This window comes from Loxodonta africana, chromosome 21 (assembly GCF_030014295.1).
Source record: "Loxodonta africana isolate mLoxAfr1 chromosome 21, mLoxAfr1.hap2, whole genome shotgun sequence".
Lineage (NCBI taxonomy): Eukaryota > Metazoa > Chordata > Mammalia > Proboscidea > Elephantidae > Loxodonta > Loxodonta africana.
In genome coordinates, this window is record NC_087362.1 from 49,017,005 (window position 1) to 49,038,185 (window position 21,181).

At 45.6% G+C, this 21,181-nt stretch overlaps 1 protein-coding gene across 1 annotated transcript; it reads right to left on the reverse strand.

Moving 5' to 3' along the window:
* Positions 1 to 375: 375 nt before the first annotated feature.
* Positions 376 to 20,868, reverse strand: CDH3 (cadherin 3). The gene is made up of 14 exons (XM_064273858.1): positions 19,815 to 20,868; positions 18,154 to 18,276; positions 17,783 to 17,938; positions 17,532 to 17,676; positions 16,026 to 16,201; positions 15,179 to 15,307; positions 13,674 to 13,859; positions 11,991 to 12,232; positions 11,463 to 11,608; positions 10,545 to 10,769; positions 6,765 to 6,971; positions 4,006 to 4,136; positions 3,473 to 3,619; positions 376 to 1,009 (listed from the first exon to the last, which is right to left on the reverse strand). Exons 1-14 carry the CDS (start codon positions 19,938 to 19,940, stop codon positions 800 to 802), a joined length of 2,349 nt encoding a protein of 782 aa, XP_064129928.1. The 5' UTR covers positions 19,941 to 20,868; the 3' UTR covers positions 376 to 799.
* Between the last annotated feature and the right edge of the window lie 313 nt (positions 20,869 to 21,181).

The window sequence follows — 21,181 nt, forward strand, 5'->3', positions numbered from 1 at the left end:
AAATACCAAAAACCACTGCATTGCGTATTTTAAATGGGTAAATTGTATGGTATGTGAATTTTGTCTTAATAAAGCTATTATAAAGAGTTCACTCCCCTGGCACCTCTGGGAAAAATTCCTTTAATAAAAAAGTTCTGGTACATTTACACGATTGTCATCACCCTTCATCTACAGCGCACAACAGGGAAAATAAAAAACAAAGGGCAACCTAGACGTGTTCCATACAAAAACAGGGATCCACTGAGTTAAACAGGAGGCCTCAGGGGCTAGAGATGAGAGAGGGAGGCAGGGAGGAAGTGAACCCAGCAGCTCTGGGCTGGGTTTCTGGAGGACCCGAGGGAACGGTTGAGGACCTGCCTCTAACTTTTTGAAAATAGTATTAAAAAAAAAAAAGATGAAGAAGAAAAAAACAAATCAGGCTACAAGAAGAGGCCTCTTTTTAAGGAGAAGGGTCCATTCCAGAGAGAAGGTCATAGGAAGGTCAGGGTCCCTCCAGGCCCAGGACACAGGGTGGAGCATTTTATGGCAGGTGAGAAACTCCCAGAAATTCAACCTCCAAGGCAACCCTGACCTAGGCTGAGAGGTTTTCAGGGTTAAAGTCAATCTGCCCACATCCCTCCATTTTGAAAGGCTTAGACACTAATTCCTTGACAGTCAGGCTCACGGACTCTCCCCTTTAAGTTGCTAAGGCCACTTCTCAACAAGCTCCAAAGTCCTTGGCTGAAGAGGGGACCTGGGACCACTTAGAGGAGGGTGCTGTGGCCTGAGGTTTAGTTCCTGGCCCTGCTATCAGGGTGGCCTAGTCATCCTCGCCGCCACCGTACATGTCCGCCAGCTTCTTGAAGCGGCTGCCCCACTCACTCAGATAATCGTAATCTTGGTCCTGGTCGGAGGCCGAGGAGGTGAGGGAGCTCAGGGAGGCCGCATCGGAGCCGCCGCCCTCGAAGTCGAACACCAACAGGGAGTCATAGGGTGGGGCTGTGGGGTCGCTGTTAGCTGCCTTCAGGTTCTGTGGCAACAGAGAACAGATGGCTAAGAGAGAAGGACTCTGACACTTGCCAGCTGTGAGAGCTCGGGCAGGTTGACTAACCTCGCTGAGCCTACATTTCCTCATCTGTGAGGCCATCTCTCCCTCCTTTAATTTTAGAGATGCATTAAAAAAAAAGTTACTGTTGAGTCGATTCTGACTCATGACAACCCCATGTGTGTCAAGTAGAACTGTCCTTCATATGGTTGACAAGGGCTGATTTTTCAGAAGTAGGTCACCAGGCCTTTCTTCTAAGGCACCTCTGGGTGGACTCCAATCTTCAACCTTTTATTTAGCACCTAAAAGTGTTAATTGTTTGTACCACCCAGGGACTCCAGAGGTGTGTATAGTGCATATAAAGTACATAGCATGGGACCCAGCATACAGCAAGTACTCAGCGCTACCCAGGCCAGTGGCAGTGGTCAAGGGTGGGGACTGTGAAATCAGACAGCCTGAGTTAGAACTCGGAGTCCACGTACTAGTTTTGTGACCCTGGGCAAGTCCCTTAAACCTCTATGCTTCTCTTTCCTGATCTGTAAAATGGTGATACTTCATACAGTGGTAGAAGAATAAATGAATATATGTAAATATATGTGAAGGGCTTATTACAATATTACCTGGCATATAGTTGAACGCTATTTTCTTCTCTGTAAAAGTAAGTAATAACAGGACCCCTACTCCACATTACTGTGAGGATTAAAGGAGTTAGTATTTGCAACAAAAATGCCCAACATGCAGATGGTCTGGAAACTGTCTTCATCTAACTGGAGGGAAAGGCCCCAGGTATTTAGCTCCAAGGCTAAGGAGTCTTCTCCAAACCAAGTGCCCTGAGCAGCTTTCCTGTTTGTGCGAAAGTGTTTGTTTGTACAGAACACACTTAAATATGGTCAGACTAAAGAACAGAGTCTCACCACCAAGCTGTTTCTAGCAGGCAAGAAGGGTAAAGAGTTGAGTTTCCCTCTTTCTCTACTGAAGAGAAGACTGAGGCAGAGGGTTTTGAGTCAGGGTGAGGGACCCTGACCACCCATTGTGTCCATCTGTCCACTGCTGCTTCCCACACCCTGATCCAGTTTTAAATTTCAACCAATTTTCTTCCTTTTTTCTGTTACTAAAAACCTCCATTTACTGATTGCTAACTAGGTACCAGGCTGTGCTAGACTGTGTAATATATCTCCTATGTGCCTAGCCCTTCACGTCTTACAACCCTGGTTGCACATGTGAATCATGGGAAGTTAAAAAAAAAAAAGATGCCTGGGGCATTGATATTTTTCAAAGTTCCTCAGATAAATCAATGTACAACCAGAGTTAATTACACTGGAGACACATGAGTAGCTATTAGCAATACCAGCTATCATTCCCTAATAAATGTGATGTACTAGGCCAGTGGTTCCAAACATGAATAACCTGGGGATCTTTTTTTAAAAAAACCCAAAGCTCAGGCCACATCCTAGATCAATTAAATCACCATCTGTAGAGGTCAGAGGCATCAGTATTTTTGAAAGTTCCCAGGTGATTCCAAACGTGCAAGCAAGTCTGGGGACCACTGGCCTCGCACTGCTCTGGGTACTCACCCACCTAATCCTGAAAACAATCTGTAGCAGAGGTTCCCAAATGTTGCTGCACATTGCAATCATCTGGGATCTTAAAAAATTCAAACCCAGGTTGCCTGGCCCCAGTCTAGGCACCTAACAACTGCTACATGTGTTGAATAAGCGCGTCAATCACTCCTAATCTATACTTCACTACTCTGCAAGTTAGAGTTTTACAGAGGATACAATAGGAGCCCGGGTTACAGGACATGCCAGAAGTCACACAGCTGGTTGGTAGTTGTTATGGATTGAACTGTGTCCCCCCAAAATATGTGTTGTAAATTCAAACCCCATACCTGTGAATGTAATCCCATTTGGGAATAGGGTTTTCTCTGTTATGTTAAAGAGCCCATATCAGTGTATGGTGTTCTTAAATTAAACACTTTTGAGATACAAAAGAGCAGATTAGGCACAGAGGCAAGTAGGCATGAATGGTGGAAAGAAAGATGCCACCTGGAGATCTCCAAGGAATGCCAAGAAGAATACACAATTCAATCCATAGCAACCACCAACCAGCTGTGTGACTCTGGCATCTGGAACCTGGGCTTCTATTGCCTCCGCTGTAAAATGCAACTGAAGAAGCTAAGACAAGGATTTTTTCTGCCAGAAAGGACAGAGAAAGCCTTCCCCTAGACCAGGTGCCCTGAATTTGGAATTCTAGCCTCCTAACCGTGAGAAAATAAATTTCTGTTCTTTAAAGCCACCCACTTATGGTATCTCCATTATAGCAGTACTAAGAAACTAAGACAGTGGTGGAACCAGGATTTGAATCCAGAGCCAATGCTCTTTCTCTTATTCTGCAGGTGCTAGGCCTGAACAAAGGGCTACCTGTCTTAGACTGCCCCCCATAACTCACCTCAATGATGAAATTGCCGATTTCATCTGGGTTGGCTGGACGAGGACGGTACATGGGTGTGGGGATGAAGGTTGGTGCCACGTCATTGCGAAGAACCACCTCAGGCCGGGCCTCCAGACCCCGGTGGAGTTGGGTGATGTCATAGTCCTTTATGAAAATTATGCAGAACTGGATTGAGAAGGACCTTCCCCACTTTATCATTTACATTTCACCTCACTTGGATGCTTGGGTACATAGGTAGGTCTTAAAAGATAAAGGTCAGAGATTTCTGAAAGCCCTAGTTTCCACCCTCCTCTACCTTCTCAAATTAAGCACAGACTCAAGGTCAGCTTGACTGGAGCCAAAGAGACCACAGAAATGGATCAGACACCCTCTTGGAAGAGGAGAGTTGGTGGTTGATCCTATGTGAAGACTGATGCTTCATAACACGGTCTGGTCAATGTAGCCAACATGGTCAGTTGGTTGGCCCAGCCATCCCTGCCAGTGGCCCTGAGGGCACCCATTTCCAACCCCCAGACCTCCCATTGCCTTACCTGGTCTTCTTCGCCACCCCCTTCTTCACCATAGTAGAAGACATTGTCCCGGGTGTCATCTTCTGGGAGCAGGAGGGGATCCTTACCCTTCTGCCTCTTTCTCACCAACAAGAGGAGCACCAACAGGAGGACTGAAAGAGTTTGGGAGTAAATACTCAACCCCCTACAACCGTATGGCTGGCCAAGACCCCCAACCCCTCAGGGCCCCATCTAATTTTAGACCCCTCCACTCAGCCAGAGCAACAACCTCTATTACATCCCTTTCCTGCTTAACACACTTCAATGGCTCCCTTTGTACCTGAAAAAGCCCATACTCCTTATCAAGGCCTACATGATTTGGCCCCTACCTCTATCTCCAGCCTTCCCACTGACTCACCTATAAAGGTCTAGCCACATTAGCCTCCTTTGAATTCCTTAAGTATATACCATGCAGTTTCCCACTTTAGAACCTCATGTAGGCTGTTTTTTTTTTTTTTACCTGGAACACTCTCTGTGTATATACATTACTCTCATCCTTCAAGTTTCAGCTTAATATCACCTCCTCCTAGAATCATTCTGACTTCTTTCCCTCCAGCTATAATTCTATATTATTTACTGTCAGTCTTCCCCATGTTGGCAGTATTGGTCCTTACAAAAATCCTCATTTGTGGGCACCGGGATCTCCCAGCAAACGTTACCTTTTAATGAGACTCTTCTAGTCATCAGATGGCCCCTAAATTAGCCTAGATTTTAAGTTAAAGCAAGGTTGCCACGTTATTTGTACATGGGGGGAATGGCCAACTAATGCATGGCTGCTTTTTCAGACGGCCATGACTATTCTCAGTTAACCTCTGGCCCTCTCTAAGGCAGTTTGATGTAAGAGGTCACAGCCACCGCTTAGGTTTGTCATTTTTTTGCCTGCTGATAAACTGCTGACTTTCTGACCAGACAAGACAGACCTAGCTTTCTTTGGGAGTCCACAGAGTCTCAGGATACACATCCCATGTGGACTAGACTGTAACTTCTCCCTTCTCCTTTTCTTCCTCACCTGAACCCAAGTGTCTAATGCCAACTGATATCCCTACTTAGACTGGCCTGGCAAAGTGGCTCTTTCCATCACCCTTCCCCAATTAGTAAATGGAAATGCCATGTTTCCAAGTGCTCAGGCTAAAAGTCCTAGAATCATCAATCTGGGTATTTGCAAAATAGCTTGAAATACAACCACCTCTAACCATCTCCAATGCTACTACCATCTTGGTCTGAACCACCATTATCGCCTCAGTTCTTGATTATGGCAACAGCCTGCTAAAGTCTCGCTGACTTCACCCTGGTCCCCCTACAGTCTGTTCAGTAGAAATTCTGTAAAATTTAAGTCCCATCACATCACTCCTCTGCTCAAAACCTTCTGCTGACTTCCCATTTCAAGCAGAATAAAGCCAAAGTCCTTACAACAGCTTACAAAGCCCGACATGATGATGCGCTGCCCCTATCACCTCTCTGACCTCCTCTCCTGTACTTTTTCTTCTCAGTCCTTTCCAGCCACACTGGCCTCCTTGCTATTTCCACACACTAGCACAGTCCTGCCTCCAGACTTCTGTACTTGTTCCCTCTGCCTGGAACGCTCTTCCCCTAGATATCTGCATGATTTGCTTCCTAGCCCTTCACGTCTTTACTTGAATATCCCCTTCTGGCCATCCTATTGGAAACCCTGGTGGCATAGTAGTTAAGTGCTAAGGCTGCTAACTAAAGGGCCGGCAGTTTGAATCTGCCAGGTGCTCTTTGGAAACTCTATGGGGGCAGTTCTACTCTGTCCTATAGGGTCGCTATAAGTCGGAATCAACTCGATGGCACTGGGTTTGGTTTTTGGTTTGGCCATCCTGTTTAGAACCGCAGATCTCACATCCATCTTGACATTCCTGTTTGGTCAAGCGCTGTATCTCCAGCACCCAAAAAATTGTTTAGCACACAACAAAGAAAAGAAAGAAACTAAATCAGTTGCTGTCAACTCGATTCTGACTCATGGTGACCCCATGTATGTCAGAGTAGAACTATGTGCCATAGGGTTTTCAATGGCTTAACTTTACACCTGAACCCAAGGCTTATATGTCTAATGCCTACTGATCACCAGGCCTTTCTTCCAAAGCACCTCTGGGTGGAGTCAAACCACCAAACTTTTGATTAGTAGCTGAATGCTTAATGGTTTGCACCACCCAAAAAGTATGTTCAATGAATTAAAGCTTGATTTTGTATTCATATCTAACTAAATGTGTGTTTTCTGTGCAAGGGCCAGATTAGAAGGTAGAAAAAGCAACTGCGATAGGTTCTACCTTTAGAGCAAAGACTTAATTTTAATTAAACACCTATGCTCACTAGACTACTAGTTCTCAAACTCTAGGTGCATCAGAGTTCCCTGGAGGGCTTGTTAAGACACAGATTGCTAGACCTCCATCTCCAACTTTCTGAGTCAGTAGGTCTGAAGTGGGACCTGATAATTTGCATTTCTAACAAACTCTGGGTAATGCTAATGTTGTTGGCCTGGAAGCCACACGTGAGAACTACTGCCCTAGCCTCCAGACTCCAGGACGACAGAGCCAAGTCTGTTTGCTCACCACTGTATCCCCAAAGCCTGACACATTTCAGAAGCTCCATAAATATCTACTGACTGATGGACACTCCTAGAATTAAGAGTTCAAGGAACAGATGGGCAATGCTGGTGGCCTCTTAGTCCCAGAAGTTCAAGCTAGAATCAGCTCCTTTAACTACTGCATCCATGTACTCACGCAGCAGAGCCAGGACGGCCCCCAGGATGGGGAGGACGAAACCCCACTTCCAGGGTTCGGGGCAGATCCCCACGTGGCCATTGCAGTCACACACGGTGGCCGTGATCACCGTCAGCTGTTCCTTGTTGCCATGGTCAGACAGAGAAAGGTGCACGTCATATGTGTCTTGCTTTAGGAACTTCTTCAGGGACAGGGCCACTGTGTCTCCTGGGTGGACAGACAGTTTATTGGCCTTGGGATACCATATGTGGGGAGACCAGAGTATACCATGATGAAACTGGGGAGACAGCCCTGCATCTGAGCAAGGGAAAGAAATAGCCCAAAAGCAGAATTTGGCCAAGTGCTAAAAACTGATATTTAGTCAAAGCCAAATCTGCCATCATGGAAATGATGTCATACAGGACCAATAATTTCTCAGCACCATCAGCTGCTAGACTGTTCCTTGCCTCAAACAGGACACATTACCTTATTTTTATGCAAATAATACATACCTTCAACATTTGTTTGCCAACTGCTCCCTCCCCCTGTATTTTCCTAAGTGCAGCTATGCCAATATTTTTTACATGTTGCTGTAGAGAAAAAAAAATTAGCATTTAGTGCACTTACAAAAATACCTGGCCGGCGGGGGGGGCAGTGGTTGGCAAACAAATGTTAGAAGGCATGCATTATTTGTGTAAAAATACAGTATTCTTCCTAAGAGATCTAGCTACTCAATCTGTTAATATTCCTGTTAACTGGCCACCTATTTTCCTATTTCACTACTTTTAAGTTTACTATTATATATTATTGCAGCATCTTGTTCTTACAATAAAAAAAATACTGTGATAGAATTCAATATATGAAACCCCTTATATTTCAAAGTGAGTATTCAGTTATTTATAAATCTAAATGACACATGTCTTGTGTAGATAGCTGATGTTCTTAAAGAGGATCAGATAGGATGCTAGCATGTATTATCACAAGATTCAGGGACGCTGGAAATGGGCACTGGACTAACTGGCCTTCAAAGGCCCAAGTCAGTGGCAGATTTTGGCTAAGCACAGAGCAGAAGCCAAGCCTCAGTGCAGGCCACACAATAGGCCCCACTCTGGGGAAACTGTGTGGCAGTCCTAGAATGGGGGAAGGGGGGAGTATTTTTGGGAACAGGGGCGTCTTTGAAGGAAGGTCTGTACATGGCATCCTTCAGTTTACACCCAAGTTTCTCAAAGTGGAGCTACAGGCTTGAGTAGGACTATATTTTAGCATAAAGAGCTTTCCCAAGCACTGCAGGTCCCCACCACTAAATGCAAATTGTGTCCCCCAATCATAGGGGCAATTATAAACAACCCCCACATTTCAAACCCACCTACCCCCCAAGACCTTCCCTGCAGATCTTGGCACTGATCTCAAGGCATTTTCAGTTAAAGGGCCCTGCACACCCACTGAGCCCCTCTTAGTGAAAAGGCCCAAAGGGAGAATTCGACCTATGCCCATTTAGCACCGGCAGGCAGAGATAGTTCTGCAGACTGATTATTTGGTCTACACCACGCAAAGAGGCCAACCTAGGTATGTCACCAAACACCCCTACCACCATCCTGCTCCCATGCTGTTGGGCTGATTCCTCAGTTGATGACTAATGATGATGGAGGCCAAATTGACACTATGTGCCAGGCCTTACTCTAATCCTCACTACATCTTTAAGAAGTAGCTACTATTATTACCCTCGTTTTACAATGCAAAAATTGAGTGTTAGGGAGGTCAAGTTACTAACCCAAGGTCACACAGGGGTGGAGTCTGGGTTAATTCCCCTGTCAACAGGGACAAAGAGGGACAGAAAAACTAAATTAAAACCAAGAGCCAAGTATCAATATCAGGCATTGGTACCCTTGGGATTTGGCCATCAGGCTCACACTTCCACTGAGCCAGATCTGGGATTGTTGTTGGGAAATGACGGTGGTGATGATGGCAGCCTCAGAAAGGTACTGAGCATTTATACCAGATGAGATGCTTTTCACATATTCATTTACTTAATCCTCACAATAACTATATGGGACTAGGTTCAATTATTGACTTCCATTCTACAGATAAGGAAATTGAGGAACAGTGAGGTTTAGTAACTTTGTGGGGTCACAAAGCTAGTAAATGGAGAAGTTAGATCTTAAACCAAGGCATTCTGACTCCAGAGTCCAAGCTTTTACATTGTACATTCAGTGAAGAAAAAAATAGCTTCTAGACCACAAGGGGGTGATAGGAGACCAACTTGGGCTCCCCAAAGGAAAGATGCTGGATGTATACACCCAAATCACAGGCATCCTAAAAATGAGACAATGCAGCTGTTTGAAACAGGTCTCCTGAGTCCTTTCTGGACTCGGCTTACAAGCAATAACGGAAATTGGGTATTTTTTTGTGGGGAGTCAGAGCCTGAATGTACTGGCTCCCCACTTTCCTCCCTAGCCCCAAGAGGAAGGGGCAATGCTTTAAACCACGGGGATGCAGTTTTCCCAGGAGCCTTATTGGCACCTGGTGCTGTACCTACCTACCTTTCTTATGCACTGCAAGTCCTCACCCACCTGATGCTAATAGGACCCCTTCTCCAGTCCTTGTGACAACTATAAACCCACTGAAAGCTAAGAACCTCAGAGATGGCAGATCAGAAGGAGGCAGGACGGAGAAGTGGATGAGAGGAGTGGGGGCGGGGGGTTAGGTGCTCTGGAGTCAAAGCCTGGCTTCAATTTCTGCTCCACGACTTACCCACTCTGTGCCCTTGGGTACTCTATTTAACCTCTCTGAGCCTCCTCTGTAAATAAGGACAAAAATACTGACCACAGATGGTGGCAGAAGTATTAAATAAGGAAAAAAAAAAAATCTTGCATATCACCAGGGTTCATTAAATGGTAGGCAGCAGAGCATCATGGTAAATCAAACCACCTGGGCTCAAATCCTGGCGCCATCGTCTGGCCATGACACCTTTGACAAGATAGTTAAGCTTCCGTAAGCCTTAATTTCCTCTTCTGTAAAATAACTGTGTGCATGCATGTGCGTGACAATAGTCCCTTCTTCACAGGATTGTTAAGATTAAGTAATCTAATCTCTGCAAAGCATTTGAAGCAGTGTCTAGCACATAGTAAGGATGTTTAGCCTGTGTTAGCTGTTACTATTGTTAGCTGCCGTCAAGTTGGCCCCCAGCTCACGGTGACTCCATGTACAACAGAACGCAACGCTGCCCAGTCCTGCACCATCCCCATGATTGGTTGTGGTTTGGATTGCTGTGATCCATAGGGATTTCGCTGGCTGTTTTTTGGAAATAGATCACCAGACCTTTCTTCCAGGTGATCTTAATCTGGAAGCTCCACTGAAACCTGTCCAGCATCACAGCAACACACCAGCCTCCACTGACAGACAGGTGGTGCTGCACACGAGGTACATTGGCTGGGAACTGACCTGGGTCTTCTGCATGGAAGGTGAGAATTCTACCAATGAACCACCACTGCCCCTTGGCTATTATTAGTGCTGGAATCCTGACTCAAACTATGTGACACTGGGTGAGTCACTCCCTCTCTCTGGGCCTCAGTTTTTCTATCTGTACAAGTAAGGTGGTTGGGCTAGAATGGTCTTTACGGGCCCCCATGTAATTCCAAAGGCTTGCACTAGCTTAATAAATAGCATTTGGTTGTGTTTCCTGAGGAGATGGTTACCTCTGTGACCCATAAGATGCTGGGGCAGGAATATGTGCAGGGTCCTAGATGGGATAGGCACCCACCCAGCAGAGCTGGCACCCACCTGCCACCACCTCTCAGTTACCTTTCTCATTGACCTCTGCCGTCCAGTGCATGTCTGAGTCGTGGATGAGCTGGGCATGGAAAGGGGAGGTGTGGGGGGACAGGTCCTTGTCCGTGATGTTCAGCACTTGGGGCACAGGGTCTTGGTTGCAGATCTTGATCTGACGGGGTTCAGGGACTGGGCCGTGGTCGTTGACATCGATAAGTGTTAGCAGGAGCATTCCCGTGCCAGTGGTAGGAGGACTCCCTGTTCATAATTACACATATGATCCCTTTTCAGTATCTGCCCTTGGTTGGGTTGATGAATCAATGTTAAATTCCCCCAGCAGTTCACAGTACAGTAGCAGCCACTTCATCCAAACAGCCACTACCAATCTATCACAAGGAGAAACCTAGTGGCCATCTTGGGGCTAATCAATTTCAGGGAAGCTTGCTTTCACAGCCCTGCTGTAATCTCTCTACTGCCTCCAGGCCCTGGTTTACTATGCATCAAGTCAGAGATGGTAATCCCACCATCATCCCCAATCCTGTTATAGTGTGACATCGCTAATCAATCATGGTATTTTCCCAGTGATCCTAGATGCATCCTTAAAATCTAGCTCAAGACATTGATCCAGGCAGCCCCTATCAATCAATCACAAGGGGAACTGATAGGTCAATTCAGGGCTCAGTGACCCACAAACTTAGGTTGAAGGAGCCCTCAGGGTAACAACACCTCTTAACTCTTGGGGTTTTAGGGATTCTGTGTCATGGCCAGCCACCCTATGATCAGTCTTTAAAGTGCTCCTCTGAAAGACCCCTATGATTCTCCAGTAGTGGTTTGTTGACATCCCTTCTCCACACCACAATCTGCTGATGTGGAGGGAGAAAGGCATGCTGTGTCATGCCCCCTGGAAACAAAAGATGCCCCTTTATGGAAGGGCTGGGAGGAAGCTCTCACCATCATCTGTGGCCAAGACCATGACTTCATAGATGTTGTTCTTCACAAACTGCTCATCCTCACGGTCCAACACACCCACAGCAGTGACCTGCCCACTCTCTGGGTCCATTGCCAGCCACCCTGCTGGGTCTCTCAGGATGTGGTAGCTGGAGAGGAAAAGGTGAAAAGGTGAAAAGAATTACTCATAATTTTGGTGTCATTATTCAAAGCCTCCTCATGTCAACTGGCAAATGGAATCAGGACCTCTGGGCTCCTAAGCAAGATCAAATGGAAAATGCATCTCATCTATGACTGAGAACCTAAAGTAGCAGGTGGAGGTCCCAGCAGAGATACAAGAAGGAGGGGAAATACCTGCCCCCTGGGCCCTTACTCAGTCTCTGGGTGTATAGGAAGGAGAGGTCTTGTGCAGGAGTGGTGTTGAAAATACTGAGCAATTTTTACGGTAATCAAAACAAATGCTGGCCATAATAAACAGCCCACCCAACAACTGGTGCGTTTGAGCTGAATTTGAGCCCAGCGCCTAAGTACCTGATCTTCTGATTCCCGTTGTCAGGGTCTTGCGCAGTATAGGTGCAGACAGGCTCCCCAGCGAGGATGCCCTCCTGGACCTCGGCAACTCTGGTGGGTGGGACGAACATGGGTGGCTCGTTCACATCCTCCACATGGACCACTACGGTGGCTGTGGAAGTCGAGAGCTTCACCACAAAGGGACTGTCATTGGTCACTTCAATGTACAGAGTATGCTGGTTTTGGGCCTCAAAATCCAAGCCCTAGGAGAGAAGAGGAAGAAGCAGCTGCACCACCATTTTGAGAGGAAGCCCCCTACAGTTCTCCAGATGTCAGAGGGAAAGGATGCCGTATGAGACCCCTACCAGCAACAATGCTCCCCCTGTCCCCTAAAGCTTCCTATTTTCTGAGTGGACATCCAGTGTGACCTCTCAAGACACCCTAAAGGCAATGTGACTAGTAAGTTCTAGAGCACTGGTTCTTAATGGGGTGGTGATAGCCCCTAGGGGGTGTTTTAAAAATGTGTGGAGGCATTTCTAGTTGTCATAATGATCGGGGGTACAACTGGTACTTATAGGCTGGGCCAGGGATGCCAGGTCCTACAATGTTACTGTCCCATGTGATTTTTCAATATCCCCTTGGACATTTATAGGTGTGAAAAACTTGTTTATAATTGGAGTTTAGAATGTGTTTTACATATAAACCAAGTTCTGGGTGTGGTTTTAACACAGTGAATTTTCTAGGAATACATTTTCTGAGGGGAGATTGTACTTTCATTTGCTCAGGACTTTCCAAAAAGTTGTTTATTTGCTGCTCTGGAAAATCACCACAAGGGCATCAATACCATTTGAGCATCTGAGTGGCCAGGGAGACCTACAGTATCCACTGCATTCCGATGATTCTACAAGTAGATGCAAGTAACTCACCATTTCCTTACGTTTTCTAGTGTGGTCGTTCCCAAAGGTTTACATACTAAAATATTTCATCATCTGTAACTTTGCTGTAAATTTCTCCTTTATTTTACAGTTAGGGCATTCTATTCTAGAAATTTTATGGATTGGGTAAGTTATAAATGAATTTCATTTTAGAATGTAAAGGAGGCATTACCAACTATTTGTTGCAAAAAGAGGACATTGAATTCTCTGAAAAGGCTGAGAATACCCTTAAAAAAATTTTTAATTTATAAGTATTAAATACAATGCTGCTTCTCAAACTGGGGCATTCTTTATTCAAAGATTTTTTGAGAGGGAAGAGTGTGCCTACCTACTCATTTTAGAGATTTCACTATTCAAACCCCAAGATATGTGTTATGGGGTAAATGCAAAAGAAGCATGAATTCAAATAAACAGACACCTTGTACAGTTGGGAGACCCTTCTTGTCAGAAGACTGACTGCGGGCAGCTGCTGCACACTGGGATACAGAGGGAAGGACTGACTGATTTGCTTCAATTAGATCAGCAACTCTTAGCTGTTTCATGAATTGGATGCCTATGTGAGATATAGTTGGAACAAAGGGATCCCCATACAAGAGAGGGCAGGACAGAGTTGGAAGCCACTGGCCTAGGGCACTTCCTGCTGAGTGGTCTGAGGCAGGTGGCCCAGCACAGTGCATCCTGCAGTTAGGGCAGGTGTGGCCTTCTTGTCCTGGGAGCTGCAGAGCGGCTGCCCTGGGAGTAACCCTTGTCTAAGCCAGAACCGACTCACCTTCCTGGTCGTCAGGATACCCTGGTTGGTCTCATCGTGGGTGGTGATGGTAAAATGGTCCCTGTCGTCACCTCCCACGATTCGGTAGGTGGCACGCCATGCTGGCGTGTTAGGGACATCCAGATCTGTCACTGTCAGCTGCTGCACCTCGTGGCCCACTGCGTTCTCAGGCACCCGGGCCTCATACTGTCAATGTGGGAAGCACAGCACACTCATAGCTGAGAGGATAACAACCATCCAGAGACTGTTCCACCCTTTTCAGCTGTGAATCCTTATCCGACTCTAGGGAATCCCATGCCCCTCACCGTCTCCTGGACCACCCAACCTGCTTCTCAGGTTTTCAGGGCACACACTAGGTACAGAATGTCCCAAGTGCCAGCCTCATAGCTCTGGTCAGCCCACACCAATCTTGGACTGCCTGGCGTATACCCATGGCCTGACACATGCAGAGGAATCTCTCTGGTCTGGTGGCCCAAGCCCCTGCCATGTGTAGCCACGTGTCTAGATGAGATGAGAAAGGTGTAAGGAAGGTGGCAAGAAGGGCTAGGTGCCTGACTGTTCTGGGGCACTGACCAGGAACTTTTTGGGGGGCTCTGGGACAGGTGCGAAGGCTGGGAAATCAGCCGCTCAGAACAAAATTTTAACGAGGCTTAAATGTAATGGAGAATGCCCAGAGGCCAGAGCTGTCTAAAACAAGAAGGGGGCCACCTTGAATGGCACTGAGTACTCTGTCACTGGAGGTATATAACCATTCATTGAGGAAGGCCAGGCAAGGCAAATTGGATGTTTTCATATCAACAAAGATTTTTGTGCAGAGTCTTTATTATATATTAGACATTGTGTTAAGAACTTTACATAGATTATCTCATTTATAACTCAGAACAGTATGGTAGTTATTAACATTGTCTCCATTTCACAGATTAGGAAATGGGGCACAGAGAGGTTAAGTAGCTTGCCTCAGGTCACACAGCTAGTAAGTGAGGGGCTGGGACTTGAACCAATGCAGGCTGGTTCTGGAGTTTCCTTAGGAAGAAAAGCCCTTTGTCCTTTTTTTAACGTAAAATATATTTATTATATATTGCAGCCTTTAAATTTATATTGATAAATTTGCTTTATCAAGGTAAATTGTATAGGAACAGAAAGCTGTGCACATGGAAAAGTATTTATTTTGATACCTTAATACCAATGTTGCATTCAACCACTCTCTACAAAACAAAAGGTAACTTAATCCTTAAAAAAAAAATGTGTTTGTTCCCTGCTTCATGTTTTTTTTTTCTCCTTTTGTTTTTTAAATTGTAGTAAATATATAGGTAACAAAACAGTTGGCAATTCAACAATCTTCACACGTACATTTCAGTGACATTAAATATGTTCATCATGTTGTTTAACCATCATCCTCCCAGATTTTTCTATCACCCCTAACAGAAGCTCAGGTTCCCTAAATGTCATGTCTTCCTTTCCCCTAAGCCTTCATTTTTGATAAAGGAAGAAGGAAGGGGCTTTACCTCCTGGGGGTCAAATGTGGGAGCATTATCATTGGCATCAAGGATTTCCACTATCGCCACTGCGGTGGTGGTGGAGCCGTCTCCGTTCATGTCGGCAGCTTGAATGGTCAGTGTGTACTCAGGCACTCTCTGGGAAGAAAAAGGAGAGTAGAAGCCCACTGCGAGTTCAGTTTGAGGGGTACCTCAGGCCAGGCTCCGCTAAACACAGCCTTTGGTGTGAGGGAGTGTTTCTCACACCCTCTCATCACCCTTCACACAGTGTTCTCTCTTTGGCTCCTTGTCCCATCCCTCCCCACTGCCAGAAAGAACAGAAACAAAGGGTCCTATGGGGGAGGGGAATGCATGTACAAACACTTCTCCTGGGCCTGTCCTGGGGAAGCCTGGGCATTGCCCCCTGACCCCTGGCTAGTCCAGAATGGGAACTTAAAGTGAAGATTTGGGCAAAGGTATTAATTAGGAAACAGGAGGCAATTCTAATATCCATGGAGCTAATTCTACTTTGTAGCACACAAGGGACAAATCTGGGCAATATGCACACTAAGTGAGCCATTCTGAAAGGAAATGAGAAAACCTACAAAAAAAAAAAAAAACACCAAATGCCTGCATTTTACAGCTGCCTCCTCAGCCTCCAGAGGAGATTTAATGAGATTGTTTGGCAGCAAGCCATTGGCCCAAGGGAGCTGTGGGACATCAGTACGTGAACACAGCAGCAGCCATCCCCAGCTGACTTACGTCCCCACTGCTTTTCCATGGGCTTTGAGGGCAGGGACAGGAGTTTCTGCTCTGAGTGCTGGGCCCCAGCCCAGGTAAGCCTGGGTGGGCAGCAGTTTCTCTCAGGACCACTGACCTCCCGGTCCAGGCCACTGGAGATGACACTGATGGTGCCTGTGCCCCGGTGGATGGTGAACATAAGGTCGTGTGGGTCCTTTGGCTCTTGGCTATAGATGGAGTAAGCAACCACCCCATTGTAGGTGTTGATGGCATCGTCCTCATCCGTGGCTGTCACCTGCATCACAGAAGTGCCTGGAAGGAAAAGGGATGAGTGAGCACCCTTCCCTCCCAACTCTGAGTCCAGCCCTGTCCACTTCTGGAACTCTGAGAGGCTCCTTGCCTACTGGCTTGGACTCATCTGCTACTTTGTGGCAGAGATTGCTAGTTGGTGCCCGTTTTTTCCATTCTCTCCTTCCTCCTTAGAAATAGAATCCTCATTTTAGGTTGGGCACAGGCTCACTGGGAATAAAGACTATTTCCAAGCCTCCCTTGCAGGTAGCTGTGGCCATGACAGTAAATTCTGACAAAGGAGAACTTTGAGGGAAATGTCTTTACAAGTATGTTCTTCCCACCTCTTCCTTCCTTCCAGATATAATGGCTAGAGCTCCAGAAGCAACTGCCTTGAGATAACCTTGAGAACAGAAGCCAAAACAGCAGAGCAACAAGATAAAAGGGAGCTACTCCACCCAAGCTATTCCACTATTTCATCCAAAGCAGCTCTTTGCCCCACTAGGTCTCCAGCCTACGTTCCCAACATTATGAAGCACTATTCCACCTTGGGTTGACTACTTCTAGACATCATGAATGTAAGAAGAAAAAGGAAAAAAAGCTTCTATCTTGTTTAAGGCACTATTTCTTATGGGGGGTGGGGTTCTGTTATTGGCAGTTTAACCAATTCACACTTACCTATAGTTTTCTACATCTCAGAGAGGAAGGAAGAGGAGCAACCTCCTCCGCCAATACCAGTCTTCATGAGGTCATTGGTACACACCTACTTCCCCAGTCTTCTCCTGGCCTCCTGCCACCTTTTTCTACAGCCATGGCAATTTATTTTCAGCTCTCTTAAAAACCATGTTCTAACACCTCCCAGCCTTTGTTGCTTTCCATGTAGTTACTTACATTACATCACAGAATCCTCATACTATTTCTAATCTCCACAATCACAATCACTTAAGGTAGATATTATTCTCATTTTCAGGTGTGAGGGTTGATTCTCAGGGTCAAGAACTTGCCCAGGGTCATAGCCGGTAAAGAAGCAAAGTCAAAATTCAAATCTAGGTCTTTGCAGCTATGAAGCTAGTGGTTCACAAATCCGGCTGATCATCTGAATCTGATGGGAAATTTTAAAATACAGATCCCAGAGATCTGCCGCAGGATCATTCTGGTTCAGGAATCTTCCAGGGGGAATCTGGATGTTTAAAAAAAACTGCAAGTGATCTGATGCACAACCAAGGAAATAAGGAGCAGAGAGGGCTTCTAGACTTAAAGGATTTGGGCTGACCTCCAGATGGTTCCAGAATTTAACCCAAGGACAGGCTTGGGCCTAGCAGATCCATAGCTGTCTCCTCCCCAAACTTCTTACCTGGCAGTACTCCCTCTAAGACGCTCCCTCTAAAGACATCCTGGATGAACTTGGGCTTATGGTCATTCTGGTCCGTCACGATGATGGAGATGTTCATGGGCTCCTCCACTGAGGCACCATTCTCAGACACAGCATGGCCAAAGAGCTGTGGGCACAAAGGTCTGGGATCAGCTTGTGGCTACCCTTCCCACCAGGGCCCTGCTTCTTGTCCCCTGTTGGGACATTTACATTGGATGCTAAAGGCTACTTGCCTCATACTTGGCAATCTTCTCTCGGTCCAGTGGCTTATTCAACAACATCCAGCCATTCTCCTTCTCTATGGTAAAGACACCCTCGGGAGGGCTATCAGCCCCAGGCCCTGTGATACTGTAGAAAATCTTGGTACCTCTGTCATTATTAGATTTGAGCTGGAAGCAAAAGAAAGTGGCAACTGACAAAGTGACAAATGTCTCACAATTGTAGCAAAGAACCCTCTGTAGTGGTGGAAGCCTCAGTATCGCCTTAACAGACTCTGCCCTCATGAAAGAGGTGTCCCTCTGCAGATCCAGGAGACAGAGTATTCAGCGTCTGGATGGGGTCCCTGCAGCCACCAATGACTCCTTGGAAGAAGGCACAGTCATACCTGATATAGCCTCTGAGGGAAGGGACCCTTGCCATTCTCAGGGACAGAAATTGGCGGGGCCACCCATTCTCTCTTGCGTCTTCGTAAGATACGTTTGGATGTGAGGCTCTTCGGTGCCTGCTCCTGCAAGAAGAGAAGACCCCTTTAACTCAGATGTGCAAACACAGGACCAAACCTCAGCACTCTCTCATTTATAGGAGTTAAAGGTGAGGAGAAAGAACTAGATGGGTCTATTGCAAAACGAAGCTTGGAAACAACCCAAGTGCTGCCTTATAGAGGGCTGATTAAATACACTATGGTACATGTATCTAGTGGAATATTACGCAGCTCCAAAAAGGAGGAATGAGGATCTCTCTATGTGCTGGCATGGAAAGATCTTTGGTATATACTGCTAACTGAAGAGAGCTAGATACAGAAGAGCTTAATATTGTGCTTGATTTGTGCTGGGCATAGTTCTACCTTTTGTGTAAAAAGGTATAAAAATAAGGCATTATTCATGTTTTCTTATATATAGATAGGCAAAGCCTGCGAGGATGCAGGAGAAATTAGCAGTGGTTATCTGTGAAGAATTGTATAGCTATATTAAATATAAAAAGAAAGCTGCAGGCATATGAATAGTATGTTAGCTTTTGCACAAAGAAGAGGAGAAATAGTCTATTTTTATATCTGATTCAATATCTATAAAATAAACTCTGGAAGGAAAGATAAGCTGATAACAGCAGCTATCTATGTTTTTTCTTGGAGGGGTAGAGAGGAAATTAGGCCAATGGAGACAGGCAAGGAGAGATTTTTCATTGCGTAACTTTATATTTACAATTTTTAAACCAAGTGGATATATTAGCTACTCAAAAAATTAAATTAAAAGAAACAAAAAAACAATTTAGCTCATTTAAATAATGTTCGCTTTGAGAATTACTCTTTTAAAGAATCATCTGTGTGAGATTAAATGGACAACAGTGACTAAAACACAGACGAGAACTTGAAAGGGCAGAGTCTGAGTTAATGGTGGCAAAGATAGGGAGAATGGTGACATAATGTGACATATGTAACCACTGTCAATGAACTATACTTACAAAAATTGGTGAATGGGTATAAGTTTTGTTGTGTATATTTTCACACACACACACACACACACACACACACAGAACAAGGAACATGGCCAAGTGTCTCAGTCCGTCTTCCCAGAGACTCGTGGGATTGGCAGTACTATGTTAATATTGCCTTCAGCTGTTAACCAAAAATGTCAGCAGTTCGAATCCACCAGCTGCTTATTGAAAACCTTATGGGGCAGTTCTACTCTGTTGTATAGGGTTGCAATGAGTTGGAATCGACTCAACAGCAACTGATTTTTTTTCTTTTGGGGGGGCGTGGTTTACCTGCATGACATGAGAAATAAGGAGAGGGAGGTGGGAGAGAAAATCCAAGGGACAAAGGGCACTGGGCTTTCCCAGGGCGGCTACCCACAAGGCAGCCCTTTGTCCCACTGCTGTCTCTGGCAGCCCCTCTGGGTAGCTGCAGGTGCTACCCTGTGTAGATCAGTACCCACGCCCATAGCTATGCACAGAACTCTAGGCTAACATTACCCCCTCTGAAGGCTTAACTCGGCTCACAACAGCCACAGCGATTAAGGACTCCTGGCCGTCAGCATTCTGGGCACGTACAGAGAACGTCCTCCTCTCATCCTGCAGGTGGACATGGTGTTTCACCTGGACTGTTCCATCATTCAGCACAGCAAAGTCGTCGTCATCAGTACTAAGCAGGGCTGACTCTTGCCCAGGGCAGGCCATGAAAACTACTGTGGGGAAGGGAAAGAAGAGAATATTGGGAAGGGATTTTTGGAAACTACCCGAGGGGAAACAAGAGCTGATAAGAGTCCCCTGACTGATCAAGGATTGCAACCAAGAAGTTGCAGAAGGGGACTTGACTTAACTTCCTCTCACCAGCAGTGTGATCTGGGGGCCCGTATTTGCTGACAAAACAAGTTTCAGATGGGGCTTCCAAGTTTGATCTTGAGCTAGAGGGCCACTCTGTAGTCAGTGTGTGGGCAAAACCCCCTCTCACTGTTCATGAGGTCAGAGAACTAAGATCATAGGCATTCAGCGGCATTCATCCCAGGTAGCCTCAGGAGACATAGGGCTGACTCAAGGTCACTGCTGGAGGCAGAAGATTTTCAGCATTTCCAAAGGCCACGAATCCACCTACTCGCAATATGCACACAGATTACTCTGGACAACCTCTGGTTGTTTTAGTTTGCCACACTCCTTCTGAATCCCACTGCTCTGCCACACTTTAAATAAGCACTCTGAGTTAGTTACCATTCACCAAGCCAGACACTGGTCCCATTTTATCCTTACAACTACCCTATCCAGGTAAGTATTAGCCCCTTTTCAAGGATAAGCAAAGGGAGGTTCAGAAGCCAGGTCTGCTTGACTCCAAGATATGCTGGAGTATTCACAACCACTGTTTTTCTTTTCTAACTTTTTATTGTTCTTTAGGTGAAAATTTATGGAAAAAATTAGTTTCCCTTTTGATACTTTGTATATAAAATGTTCCATGACATTTATTGCATTCCCTTCAATGTGATAGAACTCTCCCCATTTCTACCCTGGGTTCCCTGTTTCCTTTCCACTGGATTTTCTACCCCTTCCTGCCTAGTCCCAAGAAAGGTGATCCAACCAAATGTGGAAATTATCGAACAATATCATTAATATCACACACAAGTAAAATTTTGCTGAAGATCATTCAAAAGTGGCTGCAGTAATATATCAACAGGGAACTGCCAGAAATTCAGGCCGGATTCAGAAGAGGACGTGGAACCAGGGATATTGTTGCTGATGTCAGATGGATTCTGGCTGAAAGCGGAGAATACCAGAAGGATGTTTACCTGTGTTTTATTGACTATGCAAAGGCATTCAACTATGTGGATCAAAACAAATTATGGATAACATTGCAAAGAATGGGACTTCCAGAACACTTAATTGTGCTCATGAATAATCTTTACATAGATCAAGAGGCAGTTGTTCAGACA